The sequence below is a fragment of the Corvus kubaryi genome, unplaced genomic scaffold (assembly GCF_017639235.1).
Source record: "Corvus kubaryi isolate FWS band 111438036 unplaced genomic scaffold, C.kubaryi_AGA036_p1.0 65439, whole genome shotgun sequence".
Classification (NCBI taxonomy): Eukaryota; Metazoa; Chordata; class Aves; order Passeriformes; family Corvidae; genus Corvus; species Corvus kubaryi.
The window spans coordinates 5246-28317 of NW_024582003.1; the positions used below are offsets into that span (position 1 = coordinate 5246).

Here is a 23072-nt window from a genome sequence, read left to right on the forward strand (position 1 = left end):
GGGCACCAGGGCGGGTCAGCTGGGTTACCTGACACTGGCTCACATGCTGTGAGTTTCCATGGACTCATTTTCTAGGATGCTTCCAATATGACTGGGGCTCCCAGAACAGCGATTGTGGTCTGCAATGTTTCCGTGAAGGTGTTGTGCTGCAGCATGTGGCAACAGGAATATTTCTGCCAGTGGTTCAGGCTCCTCAGCAAGCACCTGAACTCCCCAGTGTTCCAGTTCACTCAGTTTCAACACCCCAGCCCCTGTCCCCTTCACCCTGCCCTCCTGCTGAGAGCCACCAGGCCCCTGGCTTGTTCAGTGCAGATGGAGCTGTGGCAAGGACACAAGCTTCATGTTTTCATTGAACAGAAGCTGGTAACCAGGTAGGGAAAAACAGCCTTATATTTTTAGTACAATAGGAAACTTTGATCCTGAGTTTTCAATCTTGTTGCCCTCCCACCATATTTTCAGTGCCTTTTGGGAGGCTGTGGAGTGTGTTGACCTTGTCTGTGTTTAAACAAAATAGAAGTCAACTTAGTGGCTTTTAATATCTATATTCATCTCTTCCTGCTTGAGTAAGACTTTGTATATGCCTGAGGAGCAAAGGCTTGACAGATGGTCAAGACCCAGTGACTGGAACAGACTCCCGACTTCATTTTGTGGGGAAGCTGCACTCAAAACACACCCTGAAGTGCACCTGGGAGGCAATGAACACATTGCCTTCACTTCCTCAAATTCCAACCCTGCCAAGAAAAGCCTCCCAGTGTACTAGAAACAAGCCAAGATTAAAACCTTTCAGTGGGCAGAAAGGCTATAAAGTCTCTCTTGGAAACGTCAGAAATGGTCCACAATCTGGCCATGTAATCCAGGAGATGGTCTGATTCCCCTTTCTGCTGCATCAGATGCCTGGTGAGACCCTGGGCAAGTCATGCAGGCGTCTATTTGGTTCTCCAACTCAATGACAGGTACAAGAGCCCGTTGCTTCAACAGCAAGAGCCATGCTGACAAACAAAGATTGTCCAGCGTTCAGAGGCAGTAGTACAAAGGACACCTAGGAAAGCATCCATTCACATCGGGAAAGGGGATTTCTGCAGTATCTATTTGGGATGCTCCAACCCCAGAAGTGTTTGAGGTCAGGCTGGACAGGGTTTTGAGCAACGTGACCTAGTGAAAGATGTCCCTGCTGATGTCAGGTAAGCTGGACCAGATAATCTTCAAAGGTCCCTTCCAACCCGAACCATTCCACAATTCTATGATCTGTGTTTCAGTACAAGCTGAAGCGTGAATTTAAATCATTGGCATTACTTGGGCATGGCTCACGTTCATGGTGCTTTAATAAGCCTTTTTAGGGTAGTGGATTAATGTGGCTAGGGAAAGCTGTTAGAGAGAATTAAAACAAAAAATCATTTTACAGCCAAAACCAAGGCATTGCCAACCAAACACAGACCCTGGTCTCAACTCCAAATCTCCTGCCTTTCACTACAGGCAGGCTCTGGAGGTGATCTCCAGCCCCAAAGGGAAAGCTCCCCTCAGCAAGTCAGACCCTAGAGCTTAGCAGTGTTTTCTGGGCTGCATGCTCTGCTGGGACTGAGAAGCCCCTGCACAGCCCCACAGCCTCCCCTGGGCAGGGGGCAGACACCAGGCACTGCTCATGTATGAACTTCATGCCTCTGAGGATCCTCCTGTGCTTCCCTTCATAGGGCAGGAATGTGCTCCACCCGCCAATGCCAACCAAAGCATCACTGCCAAATCCTTTGCTAATGCCAGGCACCCAGCACACAAAATTGATGTGGGGGAAGGAAAATAGGGCTCCACTTGCTATCAGAGCTGGCTCAGTTCTGCTGGCCACCCCACCACTACAGCCACACCACTGGTGATTTCTGAGGCAGAGAGGTAGGATGGCTCTTTGGAGACACCCATTGTTTTCAAGCCTTTGCAGTACTTGCACCACAAAGTTTCCTGACTAAAGCTGGCAATTCCTCTGTGGAGTGTACAGTTGGGAGAAGCACCTGCTGGCATTACCTGTGTGCTGGCGAGCGATCACTCACCTGACAATCAGCAGCCACAAAGCTTCCCAATATTTCACAGCAGTGATGTGCTTTAAAGCATGTGAGCACACAGCTAAAAAAAAACAGTTAAAACAAAAAATGTAAGACCTGATACTTTAAAAAATGCAAATCTTGCAGGTGCTTTCTTAACCTGGTGAAATCTAGCGTTTGGTGAGAGCCTTTTTTTTTTGTGCGTACAGAGGGTACAGCTCACATAGGGTAAAGGATGGATCTGGTCTATGCCTGACAGTAGCACTGCAAAATCTACTCCATGTATGATCAGGTAGAATATCTGTGGGGAGATAATTCCCGGGGCTACTGAAAGAAGGACATTTGTGAGGCCTGGTTTCATAGCAGCATTTGCACACAGAAGCAGTTCTCTTTCTACAAACTGGGGAAAAAAAAACAACAGGAGAGGGAGAGAGGGAAGCGCCCCAGATTAGCTGCCAGTGCTGCTGGGAGTATGCCAGAGTTGTCTTTTCATCTTGTGGTCCCTTTTAACTGTGCTGCTAAACAAACTGCAAGCTGCAGTAACAGAGCTGGGGAGGCCTGCATTCTGCTTCCTTTCCTGTATTACTGATTACAGGTGTAATCTCGTTCAGGATCCCCACCACAAAGTTTCTTTCACTGCAGCCATTCTTCAGTCACCCGTAAGCCAAACACAAGTCATTTACAGCTGTCTGAGCCAGTGTCTGTGTTTCTCTCCACTTCTGCTGAGGCTGTGTAGCTGGCTTCCACACTGTGCCATATTCCATAGGTAAAGTAGATGATAAAGCCTGTGGAAGCCAAGGGAGAGAGCAGCATTAGCTCTGTAAGGAAATAGAAACTGCTACGCACACCCACTGACACAAGTTACACCAGTGTAAGTCCAGCCATCCTCATGGTCAGCTTCTAGCACACAGCCACTACCTTCCTTAGAGAAAAAAAGCCATTAACACAGGCACCAGCCTTTAAAAGTCAATCTATCCCAGCCCCAAACAGGATCCTGATTTGAGCATTTCAGGCAATTCAGCCTCATCTACATGGCTGCTGGGAGCATCTTGGCATGCAGCTTAGCTTCTTCAGCTCCAGAAGCACAAGCACCACCACCTGGACAGCAGCTCAAGGCCAGCCAACAAGAAATGCTCTATGGTTTCTTGTTGGCAACAAGACCCATAAGATGGTTCATGGGTTGTTGTTTTGTCCACACAAAGGCTTCAAGACCCTTGAATTTGAAACAAAGCTTGCTACACGCTGCCTAAATGGCTTCAGTCAAGTCACCAGACTTGCCCAAGGATGATCCCTCCCTGGAATGCTACAATAAATTTATGGTTAACAAAATCTAGTAACTTTGAACATTTCTCATTCTAACTCACCTAGGAGCATCCAGATTGCAAACCGGATCCATGTGCCTGCGTCTAGCTGCATCATGAGGTAAATATTCACAAAAATACTCCCAACAGGAAGAAAGGGCAAAAAAGGTACCTGAAAAAGAACAAGAGACATGTTACATCCACAGGCATGATTAACAGGTAAGAAAGAACAGCACATCCCTTGCAAATGGGAAGTGATGGCTGTTACCAACTCTTCAGCTGCCAGATCTGAGAAAAGACAAGGTTAAACCCAAAAGAAGGACATCAGTCCACCATAGCAGGGGGATGTGAACGATGTTGTTCACCTGTTTTAAAAGCTTGTTTTGTGGTCTAGAAGGAGGCAAGGGGCAAATTTTAGTGGCAATACTAAATACTTGTGGGGCAAAGGAAAGAAGAGTAAAAACCAAGGACTGTATCATGATAGGCACCTATTGAACACCAAGAGATGAAGCTAAGGGGAGTACCAGAGGAGGGACCTGAGGTCCAGCAGGTACCAAGGCAATGAAGCAATAGAGAGCAAATTATCCCAAGGCAAAGAAAACCAGAAAATACCACAAGAGATGACTACAGCTGTACCAAGAATGCCTTAGTGGTCTGAGAATCAAAGAAGAATGAGACAGTAAAGCCAAACTGCAAAAATAAGAATATAAAAAACAGCACTGGTATGCAAAGATAAAATCAAACAAGGCAAATTGTAACAATAGAAAGATCTCTGAATATGGTGGAACTAAGTGGAAAGTGAACTTCAGTCCTAAGGGAAAAGGAGATTTACAAAAACAAACAGGCTGAAATGCGGGCCTTTCTTGATTTAAGTTTTGAAAAAAAAAAAATTATGCTAAGTAGCTGCTCACATAATTAGAGAAAGGAGATAGGCACACAGAAAAGAAAAGAATATATTTATAAATTTGGCTTTATCAAGTCAGTAGAGACAAATAAAATTTCCCTAGGTGGGTGAGTTATGTACCCAGAGATTGCAGAAGTGATCTCTGAACTATTAAATAAGCAACTCTGAGAGCTCTTGGTAGACTAGTACAGTCTCTAAAGACTGGAGTAGGGAGAAAAATTACCTATTAAAAAAATACAGAAAAACAACTGGGAAACAAACAGATCAGCCCAGGATTTCCAGAGTGATTTTGGAGAAAAATCACAGTCAGGTTGTAAATGCCTAAAGAACAGCAAGGAGATAAGAAACAAGATTGTCAAGCATTGGAACAGGCTACCCAGGGAAGTGGTGTAGTCATCATCCCTGGAGGTGTTTAAAAGACATGTTGATGTGGCACTGAGGGACATGGCTTAGTGGTGGACTTGGCAGTCTTGGGCTAATGGTTGGACTTGATGATCTTAAAGATCTTTTCCAACCTAAATGACTCTGTGATTTTATGATTACAGATTTAGCTGTGACAGATATAATTTTTCTTTTTTCTCAGACAGGGTAGTGGCTGAGGAGAAAAAAAGGAGGTAAAATATCCTGAGTGAAAGGTGAGCAGAATTCCTCAGAAGCAAGTTCAGAAAATAAGGTCTAGATGAGAATTCCTAAGTTTTCTGCTCCTGGACATTTCTGCTTCCACCTTTGGGACCATAACCCCAAAATGAGCTGCAAACACTACCTTGGAAAACTCTGGTTGTATTAAGTTATTAAAATCTGTGGATTTATTGAAAAACTTTAATTGAAGAGCAGTCGAAATGAAAGCAGTTTGGAGGATGGAATTATAATCCAAAATTAATTTAATAAATTGGGGAGCTACCTGAAATCAGTATGATACAGCATGACTTGTAGGATTATATTGGGGGAAAAAACTCATCCCAGTGTTTGTTTAATACAGAAAGGATGGTGTGCTTGGAGAGGAAAACAACAGAGTTCCTCATACTTAAGGCTGCTTAAGAGAGAATGGTCATCCCTTAGCCTCCATGGGGACTAAGGAGGACATGAAAGTGCACTTTCTTAGAGATTTAGAGCCTTGGATCTTCACACACAAGTTTATTTCTTGGGTTCTTTCTCCTTCTGTATCCATGATCACATGTGGCCCTTCACAACCATCCCCTTTCCTCCAGTCTCTGTCTCTTCCCTATCCTATAACCATCTCCTTTCAAAAGCAGGGTCCTGCCCTTCCCTTCCAGCCACACCTCTGTAGCAGGTTCTGCCCTTTCAGCTTCTCCTGGACAGAAAAGCTCACATCATGCCTATATTCTATGCATGTCCATATGCATGTCCATATGCCCTCCTTCTGATACAGGCCAACACACACTTCCTCCTCCAACCACCTCCCAAACAGCTCTGTTCTAGCTACATGTCCCAGGACATTCACCTTAAAGGAGAGTTTGGTTTTGCTTTCAGGCTGTTTCCGTATAATGAAGATGATAGTGACAACAAGGATGGCGGCAATAATCTGTACAGTGTTTATCAGAATGTTTGGCTCAAGGGAAGTCAGGATACAGATACCCACAATAAGGAAACCTGTGAACAGACACCAAAGATTACTGATTTATTTTTTTTTTTTAGATACAGGGAAAACCTAAGAATAAATCATAAGCAGGCAAAGCAGAATCTGGAAGCTCAGCAAACAAAACAGCAACTCACAAAAACCCTTACCATAACAGATATGCCTTTCCCACTCTACACCCCCACACACCCCATCTGTGGATTTCTTTTTAAGTCAGGAATTTAATCTGTAGACCTTCAGTTATTTTGGCTATTACAAAAGCTCATCAAAATCACATCAAGGAGGCGAGTTTTTCCACCATGGTGAGTACAAAGCCCTACCAGCTGACTCATTGCCCCAGAGACACACTGCCCAGCACTTACCAATGACGAAAGTTGAGATGTTCACCACCAAACCAGAGAATTTGGAAGGATCCGAATCTGTAGAACACAGTATGGCTTTGAGGGAAAACTTCTCCTCTTCCTCTGGCAGAAACCCAGCCTGTGACTCACTGGTGCTCACAGACTCGTTATTATCTGTCTCCTCTGTCGACCTAGCCATCTGGTACGCCAAATTAGGCTGCTCTGGTTGGTACCTAGTAAAAGGAAATGACACAAAGAGCCTGTTAGTTTGGCTTTTAAATGAGGCTACCACAAATTGAAAAGCCCCACAGACAGTCATGGCTGCACGCCAGACCTCTACAGCACCGGGACAGGCCTACGTCACGTCTATACCCTTCTGCTTCATGGGGGAATATGAGGAATGATGTCATCATGAAGTAAGCAAATATGGCCAGCTTTTATCACCTACAGCTTGGTAGTAACGGAAGTGTTTTGAAGTGGACAGTGCTCCCTTTCATGAATCCTGTCATCCATGTCACCAAGACATGACTGGGTGACAGGAGAAGGAAACGGCAGAGGGACAGACAGATGGTCATAACCAGGCCATTGTGTCATCTGTGGCAAATCAGCTCCTGCATTTTGGCACGGAGGTGGCTGAGCCAACAGCTCTGCAGCTATTGCACCCTGCAGCAACATTCGTGGTGCCTCTACTCCTCCATCCCAGACTCTTCTGCTAGCTTGCCTGCTGCCATAGGGAAGGAAGAAGTGAAGCAAGAACAGTTGGTGCATATGTGGACAGCACATTCAACACGGCTGTGACACACAACCATGTGGATCCACAAATAAAAATCTCTCTTCCAGCCTCAGCTCTCTGTTACAGAAGGTTTTGTCAGTGACTCAGCCACATATCTGACTGAAGGACTGAAAGTCACCTTAAAACTGTTCCTATGGGGATGTGTTCACAATGAGGCATTTGTTAAACACTGAGAATTGTGAAATGCAGTGAAATCCTTGGGTCTAGCCACAGCAAGAAACTAGCGGCAGGATCTTGCAGCTTTGGAAACAATTCAGCTGCTACATCATTAAGCAGTCAAGGGGCAGACAAATCAGCTGCCCAGGCCACTACAAGACAGGCTGTTGGCTCTGCCAACCCATGATGGGGGAAATGCAGTAGGTACAGCAGCTTGCAAAAACAAATTAAAAAGCCATATTTAGCTCTGAGGAAAAGAGTAGGCTGGGAAATCAGGAAACTTAGGACGGACAAGGTAAATCTGCAAGAATTTTCAAGGGGCAGGGCAGAGAGCACAAACACAAAGCAATGGTACTACAGAACAGCACTGGCCCTTCACCTACTGCAAGACTGTTCTTAGTTCAGTGCAATTGCTGTGAAAGCCTCCATCTGATTCTGAATAAGTCATTCAACACACAAAGGTATTTTTCAGTAACATCTTCAGACATTTTTTTCATGAGTCGAGTGCTGTTGTCTGTAAGGTGCCAAGCACTGAAGACCTGAGATTTTTAGCTTAGGTTTGGGAAGATGTGGGAGCTCAGCACTTCTAAAAGACACACACTTAAGGCACTGATCCTGCAAACACATGCTCAGTTCTTTTCCTGCTGCTAGACTTCATCTTGAATCCCCTTTCAAAAGGAGGACAACCTGAAATTGTATCTCCACTGGGGACAAGAGTGGTGACAAGGAAGGCATCCAGGATCACACATCTCTCCTCCCTATCCCTTGGCATCTCTCCTGGGGCATTTAGAGTTGACCACAGCAGGACTGGCACGGAAAAAAGGTTAACCAAGTTCAGAGGACTTCCCTGTAGATCCAACTAACATAATCCCCCATGAGCTTAAAGAAACAAGCTCTTCACATGTCTGCAGCTGGAGATGTGCCCAAAGAAACTATGAGGGCATCTGACTGCTGTGCAGAATTCTCTCTGTGTGACAGAAGAGACAAAGCTTCAACATTCTTACCTCAGTACCAACACACAGGCTGCTACCAAGGAGTAAGCCAGGAGGGTCCCGATGGACATGAGGTCCACAAGATCTTTCAAGTCAAAGAGAAAGGCCATAACAGCTGTAGGATGAGAGGAAGGTGAGAGAGAAGAAAAATCAGCAACATGGCAGAACATGCACATCTCAGGAGGACTAATAATGATGCAGCACACATGTGACTCTTGCTCCGGACTTGGCAGGGGAGCTGAGGATGTCCCAAGACAAGGAGAGGCAGGCCTTGGTGCATGAACACTCTAAGCCCCCACAGGCTGTCGCAGCCTCAGTAGCTGAAACAACAGGAAACGCTTACTACAGTAAATTCCAGCCTGTTTGTCTCATGTGGGTATGCTCACCCAACTACCTAGAATAAGCAGGGGTTTAAGCCACAACCTCATTGTTAGTCCCCCAGTGTAGCTGCAGTACTCCTGAAGTCACAGCTATTTCCTGGAAGTAGCTAGAGGGAACAGAGGATGGGCAGCACCTTGCCCTGGTGTCTCAGCTCAGCTGGAGTGAAACCAGGCTTGTGTATGCAATGGGACCAAGCATCAAAGAGGGCATCTTGAAGTAGCAGGTATCATCATGGGAGTTTCCAGAAAAAGGCTGCCATCCCTTAGAGATTACCCTGCTTACACACCCTCACCAAGTAACCCCAGCTGTACAGGACTTTGTACAGGGCTTTCAGAAGGCAAGTAAGTGGATAAAAGACACACAGTCAGATGTCAGGTGACACCAAGAGTCATATAAGAGTGTAGGGACCTCAGAGCTGAGCTTGGCCCAGCCTGTCCTTAATGCACAACCTGGAGCCCAACACCCAGCCCAACCTTCAAACTCAGCTGGCAAGACCTGTCCCTGCAGCTTTGTGTGGGTTTTTGGTCATAGGCACGACTTGGATGAGACTGCAAAGCTTTTTTTTTTACTTTATATTGCTCTTTTCCCTACCCCACCATGGTCTGGATCCAAGAATACTTGAAGAGGAAGGTGCAGGAGAAGGAAGCTGTGAGGAGGCTCTGTGAGTCCCACTGGCAGGAGCTGAGCCCTTTCACAGGAACTCAAGAGCCCAGGGCAGCAGTCTGGCAGCAACTCCCCACCAAAGGCATTCTTGTACCCACAGCTCATCCTGCATTTACAGCAGAAGGTAAAGAGGAAGCAGCAAGGCTCTCCTCTTTGCCAGGCATCATGACGAAGGGGGTGACAGCAAGAACAGGGTAAGCTGCTCATCCTTGCTGTCTGGGAGGTTTAATTCCCATATTTGTGGGGAGCCAGGAGAAGGAAGGGGAGAACAGGATGGCTGCCAGCTGTGACTAACTGATTAACAAATGCCAGTGCCACAGGGGCCATCTGCCTGCCTCTGGCTGCTCTGGCATCTTCTGCAGAGCTGCTACCCACAGGCATGTGGTGTCTTCAGCCAAGCCAGGCCAACAACCACAAGGATGCTGGGACACCACTGGCTGCCACCTTGCAGGGAGTTAATTACTTTTAAGGCTGGCTGAGCAGATAAAGGCAGTTCCTGGCATGAGACAGGATGGCAGCAATGAGCTCTGAGAAAGAGGGACAGGCACACAGCAAGCTACGAATGCTCACCCAGACTCTCCAGGGCATGCCCTGGAAATCCAGGACACCCTCTGGGATGTTGTGTTCTGCAATATATCCAATTAGTAAGTGGGCTAGAGTCAGGCGGACTTATCTGCTCTGAAGATGAGCTTATGTCTCCTTTCCACAGATTTGTGCAAGTCTTTGGATCCTACCTGCAGTAGCTCCTGATGTCACTGTTGCAATTAAGGGAGTTTTTCTCTTCTCGTTGACTTTAGCCAAAAATTTAAAGAGAAGTCCATCTTCTGCCATAGCATAAATTATTCGAGGCATCGGAAACATGGAGCCAAGGAGACTACGGACACAGGAAGGAGAAATAATCTACTTATATTACCTCCTGCTGAGCACAGGCACACAAATGAAATCAAGTTTATGGCAGTGTAACTGTCGAACAGGTGGCTTTCGTTCACTTCAGCTTCTCCTTCAAGGACTCCCTCTGAACACCCATGTTACTGATAACTGCTAACTGAGGTGCAGCTCTACGATTTTGGATAGCTAAACTTAGCCAAGGGCCATAAAACCAGCCTGACTTTCAGGTAGTAAAAGAGCTGTCACTTCTATGAGCCTCTGCAAGTTGCTTACCTAATTGAGCACATCTAAGTTGATCTGAAATAGGCCTTCTGAGTTCAGAAGGTGACATGTTCTGCCTCCAGCTTGCCCTGCCTCCCATCCAGATGCCTGTCCTGCAAGTAACCTGCAGACATATGGCCCTGGATATGGTATGCCCCATGCACTCCTGAAGATGCACCCTGCACTACCTGACACAAGTCTGCTCTCCATCCAGCAGGCTAGGATGTTTTGCACCCAAACTGTGTTTGCATTGCATAGCTGCCTTCATGACTTAGTCACTCAATCCAGATTTATATTCCTGAGATGCACCTGCTGGGTGTTCTGCTAAGATGGGAGTTTCTGAACTGATACTGGTCACCTGTTTCTCTGGTATCTATCACAGGATGAAATCCTGGTCCTTTTGAAGTCAGTAGCTCCATATTTCATCCCTGGTCTCTGCTCCATTTTTCAGAAGAGGTGGAGATACATGTGTGCCTTGAGAGATGCAAAAATGAAGAGCAGTGCCTTACCTCGTAGAAAGTGCACACAAGGAACCGACAGCCACTGCATAATTGGCTCCATCCCAACCCACGTATTTAAAGGCATTGGGTAAAGGGCTATTGGTATCCAGCTGGTAGTAAGGCATCATGAGTGTCAGGGCAGCCGACACGCCAAAATAAGCCACAAAGCAGATGAGCAGAGATGCCACAATGCCAATAGGAATGGCCTTCTGAGGGTTTTTTACCTCCTCACCTAGAAGAAAGGAATTTAAATATCAGCTAAATGACCAGCAAGAACTTTATCCCAGCCTAGGGCAGGAGTGCTGGCTGGGGCTTTCAAAGGTTTTGTGGGCACAGACGTGCTCTTTGACCATAATACTCCTCATGGCCTGCTCCATCCACTGGGAATACCCACAGCCTGTTTGCTCCCATTTCTGCTGCTCCTGTCACTTCTTCTGACACACATTCATGGAAGCCTTGTAAACTCAGGCACAGAAACAATCTGGATTAAAAACAGTCTTTTCCCCAAAATAGATCATCCTTCTATACTCCTTCTATCCTACTGATGGTGCACACTCAAGAAGAGTTCAATGATCACAGATGATGAAACAAGAAATTATTGTGCAGCTGTAGGGAAAATCCTTGGATGCCCATTTTAGTAGCATCTCCACCAGAACTGATACACCATGATCATGGCACCATAGGTGTCCAGTTCCAGAGAAAGGCAGAGTACCTGAAAGTCATATGAATCTTTGAAAATGCATCTTAGAAAAAGGACCCCCTCTAGTTTTTATGGAAAATTTTCAACAAACAAGTAGGAAAAAATGTGTGTAAAAAACCAAAATTCCTCAAAATTCAGGCACTGATCAAGTACAAAACAGATTTGCGTATTCCTAGTCCTACAAAACTGCTCTGGAAGCAAGAGCTCCTGAGGTACAGCATTTCAGCAGGATAAACTGATAAACATAGATCCATACACCTACAAGTCAAAAGCAGATGAATGTTTCTCTTACAAGGAGAGGCTCCAGGGCTGGCTGGAGTAATTGAGCACTTCTCAAACTCCTTGCTTAGAACAGGACATAGTAATCCTTTATCTGTCTGTGACGATTTCCTTCTCCCTCTGCTCCAACCGTTCTTGCCAAATGTGAAATTAAGGATAATCCTTTCTTCAGGGAATTAGGATTCTTCTTAGCCACAAGAAATATAACTATGCTTCTCTCTTGAAATGAGACCTCTTAACCTTTAGAGGTAAAAACTCCTCCTGATTCTGAGGCACAGCTTTAGGGTGCAGATTACTCCCCAGAGGCTTCCTCTTTCTTTGGATCTCTAAAATACTCCAAGCCATCAGAGCCTCTTCAGCTGAAGGCACTGAAGAACTCTGTCCCAGAATAACCTGTTGATTAAAGTATCATCTGGAGTTAGAGGCTCAAACTCATCCGAACCTGGGCCTTCCCTGTTTGCCCTAGCTGGTAAACCTGGACATGTTTTCTGTGGAGTCTGACCTGGTTAGTGTCGTATCTGACTATCCACAAGCTTGGGCCCTGCAGGCAAAGAAGAAAGGAGGAAGCTTGTGGGTTATACAGCCTATCTGCATGCCACAGCAGCTAGAAGTCAGCACTTGGGCACTCAGGGACTTGAACAAATTCAGCACTTTCACTATTAGTAGCAGCTGAGCCAAAAGCCTATTTTGAGCTGAAGTTCAGAGGGATGACAAATGCGGTGTCGTGAATTCCCTATTATCAGCGCTCTGCAACATTACTGAAAGTCAGTCTACTGGCAGCCAGGTTCATAACCAGAATGAAGACATCTTCCCTCTTACCTGTAGTAGCAATACAGTCAAATCCCACAAAAGCATAAAAACACGTGGCTGCCCCTGAGAGGACTCCTTTCCATCCATAGGGCATAAAACCTCCAACACCGTAGAGCTTTTCTTCCTGTGTTTGACTGAAAGGCATGGCACTGGGTTAGAAGTAATCCTGCCTAGCTGGGAGGCACAAAGCTATTCACATAGCTCATAACAAGATCCAAAGCTGAAGTTTGAAGGCTGTCCCTTTCATATGCTAGCATACAAATACCAGGCAAAATGCTAAGCCCTACCCACTGCTGAGCTTTGGACTGGCCTGCAACAGGCTGGGGAATGCACGGAATAAAAATGGTTCACGCTTTGTTCCCACCACCTGTTTTGTGGGGTGGATAAAAATGTCTTGGCTAAGACACGGAGAAAATAGCATGAATATTAAAAATCCTCTCCTAACATTACTGCATGTGTGTAGATACACATTCATTCAAACAGAAGCTTTAGGAAAAGCTTTTGGAAAAGCTGAAGACTGAGAAACAGGTAAGCCATCCACTTTTTACATCAGATGGACTCAGACAAAGTGTAGGTGAGTAGACATAAGAGAGGAATGCAAGGTGCCATGACTGTTTAAAATCCACCCCATCTTCCATTCTCAACTTCCAAAGTCCTTATGCCAAGCTCATACTCAAACCATGCTTGCAACCATGAGAGAGAAGTGGAGCCTGGATCCTTGACACACCAAATGCTTTGGTGAGCCTTATCCAAAGCTCGTTTAAGTCAGCAGACAAGCCCAGGCTGATCTCAGTGCACTTTGGATGGGGACCCCAGATCCATGTGCCTTGTCTTGAGTGACATATAACAAGCATACCCTTCAGTTCAAGTGATTTAGGTCACTTTTTCAGTGAAAAGCCTTTGTAAAGATGAATTAAGGCAGTTAAACTAAAGTAAATCCCAAATCTGCAAGTCTTCTCACATAAAAGCATCTGAACTCTCTCATTGCAGCTCTGCTGAGACTTAGATGAAAACTGGCCTACAGAAATAGCACAAGCCAAATGTGGATTACTCTGGAAATAATGAGAAAATAAACCCCAGACAGATTTTACAAAAATATTAAGTCCTACAGGTCAAAGAGCTGCAGCTATACTTTGAAACTCTTGCACTAATTGCTCCTTGCATGGGAATAGCAGCAGGGAAGGAGAGGGGACCTGTCCTATAGAAGCAATTTGTTTGCAGCAGGTTGAATTTTGGAAAGAGGCTCAAGAAGCGGCTTTTACACAAGATAAATTTGACCCACACAATATTTATGAATCTCATCAGATTTTGTGCAGCTGTGCTTCCTTGCAGGCCACCATAAAGAGTTTAGGTAGCAAGCCAGGACTGAGCTGATACCTGTGGAGATATTTAAAGGGCCTTATTCTGTGTTGTACAGTCTCAAGAAAAAATTAATAGCTTTGTCTTACTGGTAAGCCTTGTAAGCTCCTTAATTTTGATCTTGTATAGGATGACAGAACTTTGGCCAAACAGCAAAATGTAATTAAAAACATATTTATGATATGCTTGCTGCAATGCATTAAAATAATCTGCAACTTGCCTTCACTTTGTTGAGGCATTTGAGACAAGGTGTCTAAAAGGTGTAACAATGCTCCAAACATATTGCCCAAGTATTCAAAGAAAGTACACAGCTATACTTGGACATGGCTTCATACAGACAGGAGAGCCAGCCCGCTGTAGCCTTGAGTAGGACACTGTCTAAAGAGCTCTTTTCTCTCAACTTTGGACGCTATACTGGTCATAAGGCTAGAAATGGTCAGTCCTACAGCAGAGCCCACGATGCAGCCAACTCCTAGCACTTTCAGCCCATAGGAACAGCCTGCTTTCAGCAAACACGCACCAAGGACAGCTTTGCCTCCAAGGTATCTGGCAAAGGAGGCAGCCATCTCATTCACTGGTTTTCTAACTCGGTCCACAACCCCCCATTTAAACTTGCTGTTGAAAATGCACCAGCTTCTGAGATGAAAAGAAAACATCCAACCTACTTGTATTTGGAAATGCTATGGCTGGTGTTATAAATGTCCTGTTCAGTCAGATTCCAGTTTTTAACAGATCCTTTCACGAAGCCGGAGATCACGACAAATCCAAGCACAAGGATGTTGATGCAGGTGAACACTTTGTTCACCAGGGCAGATTCTTTCACTCCAAAAGCTAAAAGGCCTGGGGAAAAAATGGCATAGGTCAGGTATTTCACCACCAGCAGCAGGCACTGGGGACTCACAGATGTAGCTCAACTGTGTTCATGCTGTGCTCCTCCCAAATTATCACACTTTGTTTCTTCACAAATCCAGGCAGCTCAGGATTAACTCGCCCAGAAGCAGGATGAAGACTCCAGACTAGATATTACTGCTGCAGAATGTGACACACCTTCCCACCCAGCACGCCCATGTGGACTGTGTCCCTGATAAAGTGCTTTGCTAACACACCTTAACTACTCCCACAGCCTCCAACTCCATACAGAGACCTGGAGAAAGCACAACAGGTGGTTTTTCATGAAGGAACATTGTCTTAGAGGTCTTGGCCAAATGCAGAAGTTATGAACAACACTCAACTTTCCTTAGAAACAGGGAAATATGAGCCAAGAGTAGAATCCAGGAGGATTCTACCTCTAATAGCTACTTCTAGCGCTGAAGACAAAGAAGAAGGTGGCATCTTGGGAACCCTGCTCCCACCTAAATCAGCAAGAGTTTTGCAAGTGAGTTCAGTGAGAGCAGGATTTCAGATTGATCTTAAGATCATTTATGTGGAGAAGAGCATGGCTACAGGCCTCGGCAAACAGAATTTTACTGAGGCATAACTTGGCTTCTCAGGTTGACAAGCTCTCTTAAGTTCCTCTTCAGGTGCCTGATTTTTAAGAACTGAAACCTTTAACCCAAATCTAAGGCTGAAGGAGAAGTAAAAAAACTTCCTACGGGCCTGAAGAAGCACAACAGTGTTCTTTTACTGCTACTCCAAGGGACTTGAAGGAGCATCCTGTGTACTCACCTTTCCTTCTTTGAAAATAGGAAATAAGTTGACACTGCCATATCAGGAGTGTTTGATAAGACTGCATACCAGCCCATGAAAATCTGTAAGGTACCATTTAGAAATCTGAAGCTCAAGACAGTGCAAGCAGAAGTAAACTTGTGGTGATTATATTTGGGACTAAAGCTGCTCATTCAGCAGCTTTTTTTTAGAAAAGAATGGTTTGCCTTTTTTATTAAAATCCATGGAATTTGCTTCATGCAGGAGCATAATGCCACCTTATTATAAAGTAACCTTTACCATTTCACACCTCAGCAGTGCTTAAGTTAGGAGTTCTAAATTTTGTAAATTGTATATGAGGTGAAAGACCAGATTCTGATTTTAAATGAGAGCAATTCATATTACATACAAATGAACAAAGAGGAAAATCTCTCCCATTCAGATGTAATCCTGAAAACAGAGGGCTGCTTCAGCAGCCCTCGATGTAATCTTAGATCCAAATGCAAACCCAAATGCTAAAGCATCCCTTGTTTATGAGGCCTGTCCCTGTAAGCACAGCTCACACCATGAGAAGGCCATTCCAATCAGAATGGGAAATGTCAGGATAACCTTGCTAGTGTTACACTGCAGCTTCTGCGTGCTGGAAATCACAGAGTACAGAAGCGTAATTTTTAAAATTTGCCTAAACTTGGTAATGCTTTGCAAGATCCAGTTGGAGCAGAGGTAAACATTCTGAAGCATTTTGATCTTCCAAGTTGTCAAAACTTTTCCAATTTATGATCAAAGCCTTGGCACATTTTTAGAAAAAAAAAAGAGGCGCAGACTGTCTAGAACACATTTATTTCTCTGGAGTCTTGTGTTCACTTTTGCAAATTGAAGCCCAAATATATTTTTAGGAAAAAAAAAAAAAAGGTAGTACATGAAATTGTAACCAAGTCCTCTTTCTTTTTTCCCCTCACTTTCCTGGCTCAAGGCATCAAAAACTGGCAGATTATCAAAAAGGGAATAAGGTTGATAGAGCAACTGCATTAAATTCTTGTGTAATAGGATTTGTGGAGGGAAGGATTAAATTTCCATACCTGACTGAGGATAACAAGTCATCTTTTCTTTTCCTCCTTATATAAAATTTGATTGAAGGTTTTAAAAGTGGCTCAAAAAATATCAGGAATGCTCCCCTCTAATTAAAAACCTTGTAAACAGGCTATGCCCTGTGCTAACTCCACAGCAGCTATATAGGTCAATCTAACACTTGTAGCAAAGAAAAAGCCTTTAATATGTTGTCCAAAATAAATCAGGACTTCATGCTCATTCCAAAAGCAAACAATGGGATTACAGAAGGAGGTGCAAGACCCACAAATCCCTCCAGTGCCTCACCTGTTAGGATGACGATTATCACCACAGCAAAGATGTCTGGGTATTTTGCTAGCACTCCAGGAGCATCCATCGTCATGTATTTTTTACAAAATTTTTCAATGTGCTGCCCTATGATTTCATCAAATGTAGCACTCCAGGCTCTGGCCACACTCGAGGTTCCTGCCAGAGGACAGAAAGGATAAACATCACCCTTTGTAGCTGGCACATGTTCCAAACCAGGGGGAACCTTGTAAGGTTTTCAATATGGAGGGCCTCAAAGCAACCATGCATGTGCTCCCAGGTGCTGGGAGTAGACTTTCCTCTCCATATCCAGCCCACAGCCTGTGTTTTTGCTTGGCATCTGCTCTGATGGTAACACACACAGGTGGTGGTCCTCAGACTTATGCTGAGCTGACAAGACGAGAAAAATCCTTTTAGTCAGGCTTCTTTGCAAACCTCAACTTTGCCTTAGATACTGCCCTGACTGACCTTTTCCTTACACCCTCAACAGGCTGACCTTCCCCCAAACCTGGTAATTTCTGTTACCAGAGAGGTCCAAATGTAATGCTGGCACAAGTCTCTGGCAGCCCCAGTTAGGTGGCTGCAGCCCAGGCAGAGAGACCTTACAGAATCCAGCTGCCCTCCAGCAGTGCAATGCTGGAGCACCAGAGCCTGGACCACACCACTTGCCCAGCTCTGCACTCTGGCAACACTCAGGTCTGCTCCAACCTCCAGTGCTAGAGCACGTAAGCAGGAAAAAGACCCAGATACAATTTACGTGTTATCTGAGCATAAGTCAGCCTATTGCAGAATGCTGGTGATGATCACAGCAAGTGGCATAGTTCCTGCCTCCAAAAGTGCTCAGACTTCACCCTCTGGGGCCGCTGTTTGCTGTGGTTCAAGTGCATTCAACTACATGCAGCTTTGCTGGGGCAAGGACTGAACCTGGGGTCTCAGGACAAGCAAGTTGGGGACAGTGTCTGGGCCATAAAAGTAATTTGAGAGAACTGAAATAGTAACAATAAAGAGCTACCACCAGACAGTGACAGCATTTTGTAAAATAAGTAGGTTTGGGTAAAAGCCACCTTCTCGCTCTCCTGTGTTAAAGTGGCTACTGTTACACTCCCAATGTCTTATACAGTACATACACTATATATAACAGCACCTAATTGCATGTTATAATTACTACTGTACATAATTACCTAGTTAAAAAAAGAGCTTGGCTTGGTTTTGGCTTGCAGAGCAGTTCCTCAGAGGATGCCATCAGGAGCCCCTTTCCACCCAGAACAGTCTGTCCTGCCACACTCACCTGTGAGTGGGTGTTCAGGTCCCAACTCCGGCACCTGCAATCCTGTCAAACAATGTCTGTGCTCACCTACAGCCAAATCCTCTGCAGCAGTGGTGGGCAGCACCTGCAGCACAGCTGGGAACACTCACCCGCCCAATCCAGCTTTGCAACAGCATAAAAATTAAGCTGCAGAACAGACCTGTTGGGAGACTCTTCTGTTAACCAGGACAGAAGAGTGCACAGTGTGAACACCTTTAAAGAGTTTGGACATCACTGCCACCAATTTAATTTTAAGAAATTGCAAAAGTTATCATATACCACATTAAAAATTTCAGCTTAGCATTGGCACGATTTGAGGAAAAAGACTATTTTAGTGCTATTTTTTTGTCCTAGCTCTAATATTTTACGTTCTAGGACAGGAACACCCAGCTCCTGCATGTGTTACATTAGATGCCAGCTGCTTGGATGCCAGTTCCACATAACTATCAGCCATTTATCCAGAACTCTCTGTAACCAACAGGCTTGAGGGAGCAGGAGGAATCTGACATTCTTTCAACAATGCAGACACCTGGATAATATCTTGCTGTTATTAGAGAGCACAGTGCAAAGAGATTCAGCTTGTACCCAGGAGGATTTACTAGTTCTGGGTCAGCACAGCCTCACCAGATTGGATTTGGGTCCTGCCTACAGCACACAGATCCCAGGAGAACTGCAGAGCTCAGGTGCTGGGCTCGCTGCAGGAACAGGCACAGATAAGGAGGTCACCAAGTGCCAGGAAACCCCAGCAGCAGCTGCTTACCAGAGATGCTGCTACTCATCATACTACCAGCTCCCACCAGTTTCCAGTTCCTGAAATGCATCCCACAATCTGGCACAGTTCCCCAAATCCACATCATCCCAGAAGAAAGTTCTCATCAGATCCTGAACACCTTCCTCCTTTTCTCTAGACCATAACTGATCAGTTGCATGCCCATTTTTTTCTCATCACCCACCTCCAAGACTCCACACAAGCCTTCCCCCAAGTCAAGTCACTTCAATTAATTAAAACCTACTGCCCACCCATCCTTGGACCCCAGGATTTCTTTTTCCACCCTCATAACACTTCCTGAGCATATATCTGAGAACCTCAGCATGAAAACACCAAGCTGGTTGAGCCCGTTAGAGATGCGAGCTCATTTTCAATGCACTGCTTGGCATTTTCTCAGCAAGATTAAGAAAAAACTTGGCTTTCTGCCCCCTCAAGCCTTGGCTCTGAAGTGCAGCATGTGACTCAAAGGACTGACGTCTCGAGACATTTAGTGATGTCTCTGTGTGTGAGAGAGAGCTGGTCAAGCCTCGCCCTGGTGAGGCAGTGCCCTGCCCCCACACCCCCCAGCCTCTATTCCAGCCCGGCATTGGCACACCAGGAGCATGACTCCACTCCGCCTAACCCAGCTCCTGAGTGGCCAAATGACCAGAAGTCCCACCTGTAGGGAGGCCCCACAAAGGCCCAGGGTTTTTTAAGGTGGAGCATAAGTCCAGCACATCTTGACCCTACCTTCCTCATGGAGTTGGTATCTGAACACTGCTGGAACCCAGGAGCTGGTAGCTATGTGTGCTTTTGTATGTCTTTTCTATCTTTCACTCCTTATTCTAATTCCCTCTTCTTGGAACATTTTGAGTACCTTAATATGGAACAGGTTTAAAGTTTGCTAAGTTGGATGGGCTAAATCAATGCTGTGAGAAGTGTTTTATGTTGACTGGATGTTGTACTAAGTTTTTTGCCAAAGTCTCCTGATTTTTCTAAACTTTGCCAGTAAACTTTTGTGTTGTTTTGACCTCTTGAGAATATCTGGTTGGTATTTCTCCCATGTGTCTAACCCAGAGTACAGGAACCATTATAAACACTTTCAAAAGTCTCATCAAGCGAGTTGATTGGGGCCTTACAGTGGCACCCAACATATCTTTCTCCTCCATGCCCCAGAAGCTGCTGGGAGTTGTCCTTGCTCACAAACGGGGCAATTAGCTCTGAGAGAAATGCTGAGTGAGATAAAGAGACCTCCTATACCTCATATCCTCCCCCAGTGTTTTTCCATCTTAGCCGCCCTTTCTCACAAATTATGAGAAAGACAGTTTGCAAATACACATTCTTGACACAGGACTGAAATAAAAGTCACAAAGTTGTATTCAAACACATTCACGGATAGTATCTACTTATTTGTTACTGTATTTTCTGCCTTGTGACAATACAATGAGCAGTCAACTCTGAGATAAAAACTGAGGCAGTTGTTCAAAATCCATTATGAGAGGGGGGAAAAAAAAAATCTCAGAAATACCACTCTGAGCCCAGATCCTTGGAGTAGAACATTCAGTAGGCAAAAGTTTTCATTGTGCATTTGCAGAATCAGGTTTTGGGACAGCAACCACCGCTATGTCACTCATTTTGGTCGTCCAGTATCATGGTAGGAAGGGCCCCAAAACCAACTAGATGAAGGGCATGAAGGAGACGATTTATCATTACTTTTCTGGAACAGAAGAAAAATTACCAAGAAATCTGTTCAATTTATCTATGTGTAGCCTAAGCAGAGTCCATTTTAGAAGTCTGGAGGAAATTATACACTTAATTTTTTAAGAAGTATTTTTATCTACTCATTGCAGTGAATGTTATTCACAAAATAGCTACAGGACTCTGATTTCTTAAGGACATGAGTTTAATTGAATCTGGCTTTTCATCTTCTCTTTTTTTTTTTTTTTTAAAGGAGGAGGAGAAGAGGAGAAAAATATTTCAAGTAACACACAGAGGAAAGCCAGCATGATCTCAGACAGGCAGCTGCTATGCCACTATGTTGTTCTTGATATGATCTCCAAGCACCATGGAAACTAAATTCCAAGGTAATGCTTACAGATCCCATAAAATGCAGTTAAAAAAAACCAACTCTCTTTAATAATTTAGCATACAGTCGGTTTTCAGTTTAACTAGCAAGCTTTCAGTCTCAACTGGCGAGTCTCTTGCAGCCTTAATTAGAGGTGTGATAACAAGCAGCCTGCCCAGAATGTGCTTGAAAAGACAGGAATCCTTAATTAGCAAAGTGTGGCTTAGTTTTAATGCATCAGCTGAGTTGCACAGCGCATGCTCTGAGCTTGATCCAGGGCCTCTCCTAGTGGGAGTCAAGGGCTTAGAAGGGATTTGGTTTGTATTTTCCAGAGACTGTGAACCTGCAGATCATCTTAAGATTAATTCTGCAGCAATTCACAAGACAAAACTCTTATCTCCAGATACTTTAAATAGATCCCAAAGGGACCAGAATTAATCCTTGATCAGCTGTGAGTACAGATGCTCTGTATAAAAGCATCTTTCTGTGAGCAGCTCCTTTCTCAGCAGAGAGGACACTCTTTTGCACCCTAGCAAGTGTGCAGCAGCCAGGGAACGCCAGAGGGATGAGGTGGAGATTCAGAGGAATTCCCAGCAGCAAAAAGCCCACATTAGGATAAACCCTCAGCCAGCAGCACACGACTCGACTCACCTCACCAACTGGCAGGAGCCACCAAAAATGCATCTCGCAGACGAGTCCTGAAATCCTCAGTGAGTGCGAGTGAAGCATCTATTGGTAACACAGGCACCCAAACAAGGGTGACCTTACAGACCAGGCTGCCACCTTGAACTAAAGCTGGGGTCTGGCAGCACACCCACCATACTTACCGATAACATAGGAGAGGATTAGATTCCACCCTGTGATGAAGGCCCACAGCTCACCCACAGTCACGTAGCTGTAGAGATAAGCTGATCCTGTCTTAGGAACTCGAGCACCGAATTCTCCGTAGCAGAGTCCGGCAAGCACTGAAGCCAAGGCGGCAATCAAGAAGGAGATAACGATGGCAGGTCCTGCATTTTCCCGTGCCACAGCTCCAGCCAGTACATAGACACCTGCACCCAAAGTGCTGCCCACTCCCAGAGCCACCAAGTCAAACGTGTTGAGGCATCGTGAGAGCCGACTGTCTTCTCGAGTGCAGTCCACATTTTTCCGACGAAGAAGCTGGTTTCCAAAATTGGTAATTTTCTGACACTCCATCTTCTTTTTTGGGTCTGCAAGAAAGATGCTGCCATCATTATTCAGATCAGAATACCCTCCTACATCAGCATCACTGCACAGTTATAATGGTACAGCCCTGTTACCTTTCAGCAAATGAAACTTCCCATCTTCCACCTTTTTACAGGGCAAAATGTCTCCTTTAGCATTTCATCTGCACTTACCATGGGTAATTAAAATAAACAAAACTAAAGCATTTTCTACTTCCAACTCTCAGTCATGCTGCAAACCTTCTGCAATCCCAGGAGAGAGGCAATACTCGAATACAGCTCCCACCCCACTCCACAGTCACCCAGGCCACACACAAGTGGGCAAACTAAAAATGCAAATTCCATATTTCAGATTTCAGAAGGGTTTTCCTGTTCTGAGCAAGAGAGTACTTTAAAAGTGAATATCCCAGTTGCCCCATTTACCACACTGTGGTTCACACTGCAGAGAGCTTGTGGAATGCACAAACCCTGTACTGCTGGGATCGGTTTAAACCTGAGGATGTTGTAGGGGTGTATGTAACATCTCCCAAGCTGATGGGTACTCAGCCTAAGGAACAGCTACTCCAGGACAACCTCCTCTGTAAGATGTGCTGTGCAGACATCACATTTTCTCTGCTTTACTCTACAAATCTACAGGCTGTGTGGCTACAGCCTGTTAAGGATGAACCTCATCTTCTATCTCAGACTGCATCCTCCAGCTCCAAGAGCCCCACCCTGGTATTCACACTGCACCATTAAGCCTGGCTTCAGCAAAAGGGCTGTAAAAATGTTTCTTCAT

At 45.0% G+C, this 23072-nt stretch overlaps 1 protein-coding gene across 4 annotated transcripts in view; it reads right to left on the bottom strand.

Moving 5' to 3' along the window:
• Positions 1-373: 373 nt before the first annotated feature.
• LOC121673444 (high affinity cationic amino acid transporter 1-like) overlaps positions 374-23072 on the bottom strand; it is a 47585-nt gene continuing 24886 nt past the window's right edge. For all 4 annotated transcript variants that reach the window (XM_042046741.1, XM_042046742.1, XM_042046740.1 and 1 more), the window contains 11 exons: positions 21917-22300; positions 16971-17129; positions 14618-14792; positions 12603-12727; positions 10814-11036; positions 9890-10029; positions 8124-8226; positions 6192-6403; positions 5695-5843; positions 3392-3500; positions 374-2812 (listed from right to left, as the gene is read on the bottom strand). In XM_042046741.1, coding sequence (XP_041902675.1) covers positions 2703-2812; positions 3392-3500; positions 5695-5843; positions 6192-6403; positions 8124-8226; positions 9890-10029; positions 10814-11036; positions 12603-12727; positions 14618-14792; positions 16971-17129; positions 21917-22286 — 1875 coding nt within the window. In that variant the 5' untranslated portion in view covers positions 22287-22300 and the 3' untranslated portion in view covers positions 374-2702. The remainder of the gene's footprint in view (positions 2813-3391; positions 3501-5694; positions 5844-6191; positions 6404-8123; positions 8227-9889; positions 10030-10813; positions 11037-12602; positions 12728-14617; positions 14793-16970; positions 17130-21916; positions 22301-23072) is intronic.